Source organism: Lepisosteus oculatus, chromosome 1 (genome assembly GCF_040954835.1).
Source record: "Lepisosteus oculatus isolate fLepOcu1 chromosome 1, fLepOcu1.hap2, whole genome shotgun sequence".
NCBI classification, from domain to species: domain Eukaryota; kingdom Metazoa; phylum Chordata; class Actinopteri; order Semionotiformes; family Lepisosteidae; genus Lepisosteus; species Lepisosteus oculatus.
This window is the reverse complement of record NC_090696.1, coordinates 43,145,564-43,158,398: the sequence shown is the minus strand read 5'-3', so window position 1 is coordinate 43,158,398 and position 12,835 is coordinate 43,145,564. Positions and strand designations below refer to the sequence as shown.

At 37.6% G+C, this 12,835-nt stretch overlaps 1 protein-coding gene across 1 annotated transcript in view; it reads right to left on the bottom strand.

Moving 5' to 3' along the window:
- The window catches only part of LOC102692398 (limbin), a 134,686-nt gene that overhangs the window by 78,427 nt on the left and 43,424 nt on the right, over positions 1–12,835 (bottom strand). Inside the window, exons 11-12 of the mRNA XM_069190280.1 lie at positions 1,976–2,215; positions 171–346 (exon numbers count right to left, since the gene is read on the bottom strand). Of these exons, the coding sequence (XP_069046381.1) occupies positions 171–346; positions 1,976–2,215 (416 nt within the window). The remainder of the gene's footprint in view (positions 1–170; positions 347–1,975; positions 2,216–12,835) is intronic.

The following is a 12,835-nucleotide window of genomic DNA, read 5'->3' as shown; positions in this document are numbered from 1 at the left end:
AAGGGAGGTTGAGAAATTTAGATTTTTGTAATACAGAGACAAGAAGTTACCAAAATACAGATAATCTTAGATGGCATAACATCAGCAACAGCAAATACATTCCATCTTTCCAGCTTTATTTTTTACAGTAATGTGAAGACATATACTTTGAAAAAACAGTGATGGCTTACTTCTTTAGGTCTTGGAACCAGTTTTCCATCTGCCTGGAAGTATTAGTAAAGACTTCACAGATCAAAGTTTTCAAGCTCTGAAGACTGTGTGCCAGAAACTGCCTCTGAGCATGTCTCTCTTCAAGAATACTCCTCTGGTTTGCCAGAAAGATGTCCAAAACTTCTTCAAGTTGATCCTACAATTGGAAATATGTTTCAGAGTTCAACGTTGACGGGAAAATGATTGATTTACACTACTTTCTACAGCAACAGCTAGTTTACTATATACTGTAGTACAATACATCTCAAAAACTGATTTGGTTATCAAATTTTATCTAAGAGTTACAGTATGAGCTGCTGTTGACACTTAATAGGCCGCTGTTCCAACAGGTGTCAGTAGTGTGCTTAATTAATCCATTAGGCTGACTTTGTGCCAAAGGATACCCAGTGGAGACGTTTCCTGTGCCAGTTGGCTGGCCTTTTGACGTGGCATACTTTTAGCACTATTGTGCTAAACAGCGCAATTTGGGGCTGGATGATGTGTCCGACAGACATTGATCAAATCCTGGTCTGGCATAAATCACACATGGCACAGAAGATATGCAATAATGTTCAAGGGTGCACAATAATCAGCACTAGTCAACAAAAGCTTTTAAACAGTGTGCATTAACTGAAATGTAATTTTAGCTAACAAACCAGTGCTAATAATCATTACATTAAAAGGGTAAAGGGAACAGAGAAATGTTTTACATTTTTCATCCTTATAAAGTACAAGCTGTCCATGTAATTTAACATATGCAAACAGTGTTTAGTTCTAAAGGCCAATATCTGGTAATAAAACAAATGATAAAAGCCCTGTCCTGTCACTGGGCAGGGTGAAGAAACAATTCTGCAATTTCTGTTAATTCTGCAACTGCATAATCAGATAATCTCTATTGCTTAATCTACTTCTGTTTCTGTGTTCCTTGTACAATATCTGGAGAGTGTATAGAAACTTTATATAGATTTTCTCAAAGCCTTTCACAATGTATGAAAAGGAAAGGTTAGCATCAAGCCAGAATACAAAGAAGAACAAGTGTACTGTATGTACTGTATACTGTACACAAGGCTATGTCTATGAACAGTCATCATTGACACAAGCAAACCTCACAGTTAAAGAATCCAAAGCACACACATCATACAAAAAAAGAATAAATCGGGAATACAAAACCTAATCATTTTAATATTACAAACCTCATACTGTTTCAAAAACTGGATTCAAATAGCATTATGTTTCATTTTCAAGTTTAATTTTATCATTTCTACATTGGAACATTCAAACAAGAATAATTGTTTTGAAATTTAAAGGTATAAAAAATTAAAAGCCCACGTCACCTTGACTCACTGGGCCAGAAATCCTGGTTTCTGTAGTGTACTATAGGATTACCCCAGCAATGCTGAGTGGACTGGAACAACTAGTGTAAAGTATCTCAATCAAGCAGTGTCAGAAGCTGCATGCTATGCTGCCCCGTTGCCAATTAAAAACAGACATAAATTACTGCATATAATTAGAGAACAGCAAACATGATCACACTGGGTTAATCGAATTGGCTAAGATGGCCAACAAAGTAAACTGCACCCAGCATCTCAAACTTGGTACCGACCGTAACTATAGAATAATCAGGAGAGCAGAGAGCAAACAGAAATACTAAAAGGGTTCCTTAAAAAAACTGCATGACAAACATCAGCTTATTTTTTAAGAAGCAGCTTATACATGTCAACATCGACTCGCGTTTTGGACTGTCCATAAAAAACGTAGAAAACTCTAAAAATGAATTCACTCTTACCTGGCTCGAGAAATACGCATGCAGTAATTGATTGGCCACGTTCTTCTCTAGTTCCTTCATTCTCGTTGCCTCTTCCAGTTCTTCGAAGAAGATCTTATGGAGCTCCAGTCTCCGGCAAACGACAGTCTGCCGTTGGACCTTTGCAGATGCTTCCTCATGCCTGACCAGGAGGCAGCGTTGCAAGTAGCTCTGGTCTAATTTATGGAGCTTGTCCAGCAACACACTCAACTCCAACACTACCTAATAATTGATATACAAATTCAGATTACAAATGGACCAGATTCATCAATTCATTTTTATGCTAAGGTTGACAGTGAGAGCTAAACATGGCTCAGATGATAAACCAGCCCAGCTCATTTTCTGCTAGAAATGCCTGTGGCTGGATTTGCTCAATTGTTATAAAAAGCTGGGTTGTCACTACAAACGTCAGGCTGGATGGACATAATTATAAGACTGATTGGGACTTATTTTTGTGGCATATGATTTGAAACCAGAATCTATAGTGCTTTATTCTGAAGGTGAGCATACATGGCCATGAACCACAACATTCATTTAATGATAGTCCCCCTTAAAGCAATGCCAGGCACATTATAGTGGACTCTAAGCAAGCAAGCTGAGTCAAAGCCACGACTTTCAAAACAATTCACTTTATAAACACTAAAAAAGCAGATAATGCAGGCTCCTTGCTGGTTGCCAGGAAATGACTAAAATAAATCAATCTACACAACCCTGAGAGCTCTGCGTTTCCACATTTTAGCCAAAATAACACACACCTCTGCAGGATATACGACAGCCTCCCTGAGAAACATGATATTGCAAGTGACCAATAAATGTCATGATCCTGAATGAACTACAAAAACACTTGAACCAAAAAGAGTAGCCTGTCCAACATTATTAAGTAGATAAGTGCGCATGACATTTCAAGTTTTACATTTTTCACCCATTTTTTTAGACAACTAATTCTAATATTCCTGTGATATTTGATGAAAGCTATCAACCTTTAAAGATAAAAAAAACAGGGGTGAGTGATTTCTCAAAATTTGCTAAACATACTAAAAAACTTTAATTTTCAGGTTAGCTAATTCATCAGATATGTTTATTTTGATTTGGAAGCAAAGTATGGTATACAGGTTAGGTGTGCAGTTCTTTGGCCATTACCTAAACTGAAGACCAAGCTAGAACAAACATTTAGCATACATTATACATCTAAACTTTTAGTAATAAAAACAAGTTACTTCCAAAGAGCTATTCACTGGTCTACAGTTGTAGCTGCTCTTCCCAAATCTGATTAAGTGCTGCAGGCTGTGTAAAAGGAAGGGATAATTAAGTTTATTTGTCTCATCATGTCATAGCCTACCCAATGCATTTTTGCATTTGCTCCTACAGACACATCATGATGAAGAAGTGTCGTGAACTGAAATTTCTTATTAACATGAATGCTAAATTCCAAACTGTTGTCAAGTCTAGACTTGGTTTAATCATGAAACAATATTGTTTTATACTGTTCTTTAGGAATTTACTAGTTCGGTGTTTGTACTCCCCATCTTGACTATGGTGGTACTGTTTACAGGAAGATGTCTAAAACTGCTCTTGGAGAAACAAAGTTTTAGATTCTGCCAAAAGAGTTATCTGGTGGCGCCTACTGCTCTCATCTCTGTGAACTTCATTCTCTGAATGGCCCTCACTACATGCTAGATAAATACGTCTGTGGCTTAAATGAACTTATGTGTTAAAAACGTATCGTAATTCACATTATCATCCTACAACATAAACTTTACACTTACAACCATACAGTACATGCTCATATTTGAGGGTCCTTCAATATTTGATGTTTAAGTTTTTTCTGCCTGACACATGCACTGGTGAACACTGCTCCATCCTGTAAATGTTGGTTTATGTGGATTGTCCTTTTTTAGTTTGTCTATGGTATAACACAGACAGATGTTAGGCAGCCATTGTAAATGATAACTTCTTTTCCACTGCCTCACCTGGTTAAAAAAGGATTATTTTTGCTAATCTTGTGATCACTGTTTCCCCCCCAGACAGGGAGAGGAAGCGAGGGAGAGACCCAGGGGCTGGAGGAGAGAGGCGGACAGCTGGGGTGGAACTTGTCGCTTCCCCAGTAACTTCAGGGCACAACACCCCCCACACTGACTGGTCTAAAAATGCAAGTACAGAAGCCTTCTCACCAAAAGTACGAGAGACTATAAAATGTTCAAACCGCACTTTAATACTTAGTTTTATTTGGACACATGCAATTAGTTGAGGGCATTCAATTTCTCCTTCTATCAGTGTCCCAGAGTCTTCTACAGTATGTAACCTCACACTACGCTATTTTTAAATCGGTTCTGTAAAAGCTTGGGCTTAGGAACGCGTAAGTATTGTAAATCTATTTTGTCAGTAAGATCTGGTAAATAAGATTTGAAGATCTTTTAAACTAATCCTTTTTCTTTCAATCTGAATTAAAGTCATGGCAAATAGCCATAACAGCACACTCAACAACCTAACTAGTGGGGTGTTTTATTATTAAAAGTTTATATATTTGAGTGCAAGCTGCAGTAGTCACTTACATTTCTAACAATATTTATATACACATTTAACAGTAGCATATAGTAGTAGACCAAAAGAAGAAGTATATGGAAATGTGGTTGCAATTTTAAACTTGCATAAAAAGAAAGCTATTTTAAGTAGCAGTACAGTTTAGCAAAAAAAAAAAAGATATTACACAGTTCTGAAAAATGGCCGTGCCCACACAGACTTACTGAACTGAAAACACAAATGACAAGAATCAGTGCAGGGGCTCCAGAGTGACTCATGCTATAAAAGCTTCTGTTCAGAGAAAAGACAGGTTTTTACAGCCTAAAGATCACAGATATTGATTAATTGACGGTGGCCTGGGGTTCTTAGATGACGTGCAAGTCTGCTGAGGCTGGGTAGGAGAAAAACGACCTGAGGAAATCCTCAAGTGCATGTCTTCAGAGGCTTCAGCGAGATTGCTCATGTTACCGTACATTGTATCTGTCCCTCGGTAGATAGTTAAATCCCGTTACTGCTTTAAGAAGTAAACAAGTAGAAACCATCGGCTAGCTCAGAGGACCTATAGATGCAGCTTTCTATAATGAGCAACAAAACAAATTACAGTCTGGTCCAGTAAAACACACAAATTTATGTTTTGTGTGAGAATTTTCCTCAAAAATGTTTGGCGCCAGTCAATGGTATTAACTAATTTTAATTAAGGTAAATTCATTTCTTAATGTTGTCAACTATGTTCAATAGCTGCTATGCTCTCAAATCAGCCATGTTACCCTCATGTCAACTATAAGGTAACAATTTGTCTAAAATAAATAGTATTTTTATTACAACTATTTTGTTTGTATTACACTAAAAAGAGGAATATTATCCAATTTACCCAAACTGATGAATCATTTCATTTTCTATGTGACTTACTGTATGTGAGAAAAAGGTAGTACCATAATTTTTTTTGTGATTTTATATTTAATAAATGTTTAATCAAAGTTCTCCTTTAGATAAAACAAACCTGAAATAAAAACTTGTCAAGGGACTTATGAAGTGCTGTATATCCATGAATCGTTTTGGTGACCCAAACACATTTCTCAATCATGTGCTGTACAGTATGTCTGTGACAGAGTTGACAACTAATTTTCATTCATGACAACAGCAAGTAGCACAGCTACATTTTTTCATGTTACAGAATATGCTGCAATTGTAGAATAACCCAGCAGTTTGAGTAGAGAGCACTTGCACTCATTTCCCTGCCCCTGCTCCAAAAAGCTGCCTTCAGTTGTCACAAAGCTGTTAAATTTTATGAGGTGTATTTATGTAAATAACTGTTGTTGTTTTTTTTATCAGTAGACAAGATGGACAAATATTGCAACACCTCTTATTAAAAAAGGTTGACAGTTTAGTTTTCTTCAGAAACTTAGCTACTAAAAGACAAAATGTTTTTGATTTATAATATATTGTTTTTTGGTATTTCTCCGTAATTTTTTGTACGTTTTTGTTCAGACTTTTTTTATTCATATCTTTATGCCTGGGAGAGAAAGAGCTCGCAGTTGTAGCGGCAATGCTTGTTAATAAGACAGAATTAAGCGTTGGTATGCTCCTAAAACAGGCCCCATCTCACCCTCCATCTCTGTGGTGCAGCCACGGAGAAAGAATTCATGCAAGCTGATTTAAGAGTGTTTTCTTGTGATAAGAACCAAGCTCCCAGACGGGGATGCAATTAGCTAAGCCTGGCTATCAGGATCAATGGTCATCCATTGGCGCCTATCAGTCTAGGGAGTGCCGAATGGACATCTGGACTGCATTCCTAAGTGTCAAGAGGAAGTGACTTATACCTTGACCAACCAATCAGGGACTGGCAGGGCGTGGTAATACCACGTGGGTCTCCAATGCCCACCAAACTCTCAACCAATCAGCACACATCTGGGTCTTGATCAAAAAGGGAGCGCAAGCTCAGTTCTGGGCTCTCCTTGGCCATTTTCGCGCATCCTCAGAGACAATCACGTGACAACTGCTGTTGTCTGCAAAAGGACTTGGACTTTGTTCTAAGCGCGAGGCCGAGGATCCCGTACGTACTCAGAATTCTACCAACGTGAATGCTCCGCTTGATCAATGGCAGCCTACAGTTGGACCCTCGTCGACAACCTGAATAGCTTATTCAGAAGCAGCGCTAGACCGGGAACGAACCAGTTTCTTCTCAGGCAAAAGAGTGACTTGTGAGGACTCGCGGTCACACTCTGTGCATAGAGACTTTCTACTAGCCAGCTGGACTGCTGGTAGATCCCCTCGGAGCAACGACTGCCCTGCGCGCCGCAGTTAGATTCCTCCGCCCGTCCTACTCTGAGCTGCACCTCGACTGGTTGGCCGATAGCCAGAGGACGCCGTCACAACGCCCATTGGACAACCGCTGGAACAGAGGCTGCAACAGAGCCTGTCAGCTGGTTTGGTGTTCGTGCCGGGAAATTCCAAATTCAAACACAGTGGATAAGTAAACCCCATGTTCTACATTGCGTCTCGAGAATTCAATTGTACCTCAACACAAGTTGTTATCAATTTAATTCATGAGTAATGTATTTACTTCCGAGTTTAGAGTAACAGTGGGTAATAACACTGATTAGCGATTTGGTAACCGAACGATATATATTGACATATATTCTCTGTTGTGTATCTCTTTGTGTTTGCATCTCTTCGAGATTATATACCTTGTATATTGATAACCCTCACAGTAAGGTCTGCCGCTCGTATCCAGGCAGACTAGTATATGTTTGGTGCACAGTTATATTAATAAATGTATCCCGTGTATTGAACCCGTGTGTGTGCGTTGTTAGTTGTTCGGAACATTGATTATCTAAAAGCCCCAACGAACAACCTCGTGATTACTGCAACCACCCACATTTACACGAAGAGTGAAATACCTTCTGGTGCCATGAGAACTCGTTTAGGGGGACTATCTGTTCCACCTGCCCCCACTTAACGCATAATTATCTCATCAGCTCCAGATTACTTAATAAAGTAATCAAATTAATCCTGCTCTGCTCTTGTCTCTCTGCTTACCTTAATTAATTTAGCTTGTGTTACTACATACATGAAGTAAGAATGTTTTGCACTGTCCCGCACATGTCCAATCAGAGAGATGCACCGATCATGTGTACAGTATGTGGAAAGACAATATTTCTTTGATAAAATGTTAAAACTGTATGAAATATAGGGACAATTTGGGATCTATTGAACAATTACTATAAAAGCTTTTATCGTAATATGTCTTTTCTGTTTGTTACAGTGAAAAGCAGAGCTCACAACCATATTGCAAAAACAAAAGCTCCATAGTTTATGTACATTCACATGAATTCTCACAGTCTTGTGCTTTATTAATTCACCCATGGGAATAAAACGTTACTAATTAGACTACCATCATATTTTAACTATTTGTTACACAAGAAGTGTACTAGAGCTAGCAAACGAGAGAATCCTGCCACAGGGGGAGTAGATAAAACTAGTTTTACCACTCACTGGACCACAAGACCAACATTCTACAGGATGCTCAGAGCAAGTAAAGGAATTTAAAGATGCCTTTAAAGAGAAACCAATTAACAGTGCAGTGCAGACTTCTGTCAGCTACAATAACTATACGTGAAAAAGTAATTCAAATCACAATCAGAACTGTTATTTTAACCTGGGCTCATTTTGTCTTTTACATTTTTATCTGCTTTAATATAAAGTTTTTAAACCCACTATGTATATTTTTATATTGAAAATAAAAAATATTTTATATTGATATATATATATATTTGTTTATTTTCTGTAAATACCCTTTTTACTTCTTAGTAGTTGATATAATTACTGTTTTTATAATCATTTAGCATATGATCATTGAAGACATTACTTTTCCATTGCCTACTTCAGCGTGACTGTTCTGATGTAACTCGGGAATGTCTTGTGCCTTCGTGGTTGCATTGTAACCATGCAATGGGGCTTACTGGGGTGGTTTGCACCCCTTTTATAATCCTCCGTGTGTAAAGTACAAACCAAAAGCTCTTTATTCTGTAAAGCCTGGTGTACAGCTTTGGAGCAGTGTGCAACGATGCTTATTATTTTTCTAATACCACTTTGAGGTGTAATGGAAAATATTTTTTTTAAACCCTGCTCATTCCACGCAATGCATTGTATTGTAAACATCGAATGAATTTTAATAAAAATATGGTGTTCACACTGTAGTTAATATCTGATATGCTCCAATCCAAATGGTGATGCAGCCATTCAAAGTGCACGGTACAGACACGTACCGGAGGTAATTGGCTACGGCGTCGCGCAACGTGACGCAAGATAACGCGGGGTTGACCGACAGGGGCACTTGTTGTCCGTTGGTCTGTCGTAGAAAGATTTACAGTAAACATCTTTACTCTGCCCGTTGTAGTATTGAATATTCATATGGAATTTTACCACTGAAGGGAAATCTTAGTAGCTGAGCATAAAAAGTATAGGAGCATACTGCAACGCGTGTGAAGGCCATAAACGATATTAATTTTGGAACATAAACATACAGTATATGGCTGGTCTCGGTACTTTAAAGAAAACATACACGAAACATGGTTTCATTATGACCAGTATCGGTCTTGAGATATTTTTAACTTGATGTACAGTATTTGAGAGGTATGTCTTGACACTGATACTACGTAAATACTGCTCATGTATATGTTTCTAGGTTTATATTATGCATTTCATACGGTCAAATTACTTTTGAGCAACTAATAAGAAGCGCGAAACGGTATGCGTTTTAGTTTCGTTTTGTGCTGGGACTCTGCTTTTAACAATGTGGCCGTGGATTGATTAGAGATATCAAGTACATACAAGTCATTTTTTAAATGTTGTAGTTCGTCTTGTAAAAATGTTACGAGTACATCATCTATCAACAATTACACAGGTTCTGTTTCCATATTGCGGATTTTGGTTACGTAATATTATTTTCTAGATTTCACGTTGTGAATATATGATTTGGGCAAACAGAGCCGCAAAGAAGTACATTATGGGTTGTTGTTTTTTTTTGCAGTTTTATCTAGAACAAGCGATGCTTAAACCTTTGTCTGATTCTTGTGAAACTACCCACACGACAGTTACCTAGGAGTTGACTTCAGTGATGTCACTGATGGGATGTTTCTAAAAATCCATCCACTGTAAAACGTCTTCTCCACTTGTCCTGCATATGTATTCGCTAATGAAGCTGTGTGTTCTGAGCCTGGTTCTCTACATTTCTGTATGAACGAGCTTAGAGGGCTAAAGACAGCTTGTGTTTAAATTGAGTGTAAGGTAATTTATGCTTCTAAAGTCATGGTCAGCATTTATTATTGTACTGTGCTGTAAACTTCTTCTGTGCCTAATTACATTATTTTATAGCTTTATCAAATCTGTATATTGTCTGTCGATAATGTTTCTGTAGTGCTTTTTCAGCCCTCAGCTTGTGACTGCGCCGGTGGCGCTGTGGGTTAGGTTCCTGACTTCCATGTCACATGGTCTGTCATCGAATCCAGTGGAACTATGACTATTTTTTAACAAACATTTCTTTGAAAAAATGAAACGTTTCCCTTGGTCAGTCTTTTTAATAACAATGAATAGTCACCTATGCGTTACAAAATAAACATTTATATTGATTTGAATCGCGTTTTGATTTAAATCGTAAACGCGTGTTTAAATATATGTGTTTAAAGGCGATATACTGTATAAAAGTGCTGATTCTTATGCAATGTGTTCCGCCGGGGATTCAAAAAATCTTTTTTTTTTAATCGCGTATCTAAGGAAAATTGCAGCATAACTTTGTTCATGCACATCATTATACAGTATCTCATTTTGTATTTCTATAAAAAAAAATCGTTTGCCCAGCCACTATTGTTGTTCTTGTTTTTATCCTGTAAAGCGCTTTGAGGAGCACAGCTTTCTCACCACTTAGATTACTTTTTGACACCATCCTTACACAAAGCAGAAACTGATTGTATTTTCCGATGACATACAAGTGCAAAGATTACAGATTTTAATCGTCTTTTTTCTGAACCAGGGAAAATCTGATCATGTTTCTCTATAACAATAATAAAAAACTTTATTTTACATATCACCTTTAAAAGTGGCATCTCAAAACAATACAGTAGATGTAAACCACAGGTTACAAAGTAAATACCCAGACAAACGCAAACACGTTTCATTCATTCAACAGAGAGAGAGCGTAAAACCTGGGTGTAACAGCTGTTCCTTTTTCTGATAACTCGCTCTCTGGATAAACGTCTCGCCTGTCCAGTTCTTTGTTTTCCTAATTTGCCGATTATGCCTGCTGCGATCCACTCCTACCCTCACACCTAAAGAAGACTATTTTCAATTTCTTTGCGCATCCTTAAGGTGATATCACATAAAGGTGATATGTAAAATAATGTTTTTTTTATTGTTGTTATAGAGAAACATGATCAGATTTTCCCCAGTTCAGAAAAAAAGATCTTAAGTATATTAGTTAAGAAAAATAAATCTAAACGGTGAGAAAGCTATGCTGAAAGTTTATTAAGATACTTAGAAGATAAAGATATCAATTTATTTTAGTCAAAATTTTATATATCACCTTTAAAAGTGGAATCTCAAAGCAAAGTAAATACGCAACACTGATTGTACCCATCTGTCATGCTAATAAAACACCTTGAATTGAATTGAGGGAGAGAGGGGGGGGAGGGCGAGCGAGATAACCAGGACGCAAGGCAAATAAGATACACTCCACAGGCATTCACAACAGCAACATATGAAACGTTTGCACATATAGTTAAGTTATTACTTGGTTTTCAAAGTGCAATGAAATACAATATTGTTGTTGTTGCTGTTCTTGTTGTTTTTATCCTGTAAAGCGTTTTGAGAAGCCACCTTTAAAGGTGATATATACTGTAAAAGCGCTGATTCTTATGGAATGTGTTCCGCCGGGGATTCAAAATTTTTTTTTTTTAATCGCGTATCTAAGGAAATCTCAGTATAACTTTGTTCATGAACAAACAGTGGCATGTTACATTATTAATTTGGGTGACTTAATTCGATGTATTAAAGCAGTGAACTACTGTAGGTGTAACATAACATTCAGAAATACAATCGAGAATAGTTTTGTGAATGTGAATCGAAACCTGTCTTTCTAGCTTTTAAAGTCGTGCAATGTGTAAGCCACAATTCAAATAGAGAAAAAAGAGCTGACTGACAAGATTTAAGATGTGGCTGTCAATGTTGGAATAAAAAAAACACATTGCCCGACGTTTGTTGCATTGCTTGAAAAATAACTTTATTTCGAGAGACTGCATAAGTAATTCAAGTGTTTTTTTTTAACTTCCTGAAAAACAACTAATAATTTAACTATATGTGCAAACGTTTTATGATATGTCGCTGTTGTAAATGTCTGTGGACATGTGCTGGCTGGACAGGAGGCTCTACTGTACACAGAGAGGGGCGGGAGGAGGGGACAGGCCGATACATACTCTTAGAGTTTGATAAATAGGGAATATAATACAAAAATATAGTACTAAAAATAAGATACACTCTACAGACATTCACAACGGCGACTGTCAGAAGATAGGACACAGCGGCTCAGGCACCCGCTGAATGGAAAAGGGGCACTTTAATGTTCTGTATGGCTAATACTAAAGCCAATACAAATATTCAATACTTTAATATTATTTTCTGTATGTTTAACAATAGTGGGTACTGGCCTGATTCGTCCCTACTCCTGTTGTTAGGTGTTAATGTGTTGTTAAGTGTGAATTTGTACCTGTTTCCCTAAGGTCTGGCTTTTTTTCTGGAAAACCATAACTCTGGTCTTGTCCAGATCGACTGTCGGCGCCCAGGTCTGACAGTGCTGCTCCAGCAGTGCCAGGTTCTGGCGCAGCCTCTGTTCTGTGGGCGACAGCAGGACCAAGTCGTCTGCAAAGAGCAGGAACTCGATTTCCATAATTAATGCAGATCAGTAAATCAAGGGACAAAACAACTATTGCGCCCGTGTCCTCAATGGGCTTTGACGTGCTAATGTGTTGGTTTAACAGTCCGGGTGTGGCAAGCCTCTAATGTTCAACCTTTAACTGTTGTTCCATCTACTGTTTTGCTTTGAGATGCCACTTTTAAAGGTGATATGTAAATTAAACTTTTTTATTATTGTTATAGAGAAACATGATCAGATTTTCCCTGGTTCAGAAAAAAAAGAGCTAAAGTGCTACACCTAACTTTCTTAATTCGATGTATTTAAAGCAGTGAACTACTGTAGGTGTAACATAACATTCAGAAATACAATCGAGGATAGTTTTGTGGTGTTTGTTTAGATTAAACGTTCCTAAAACG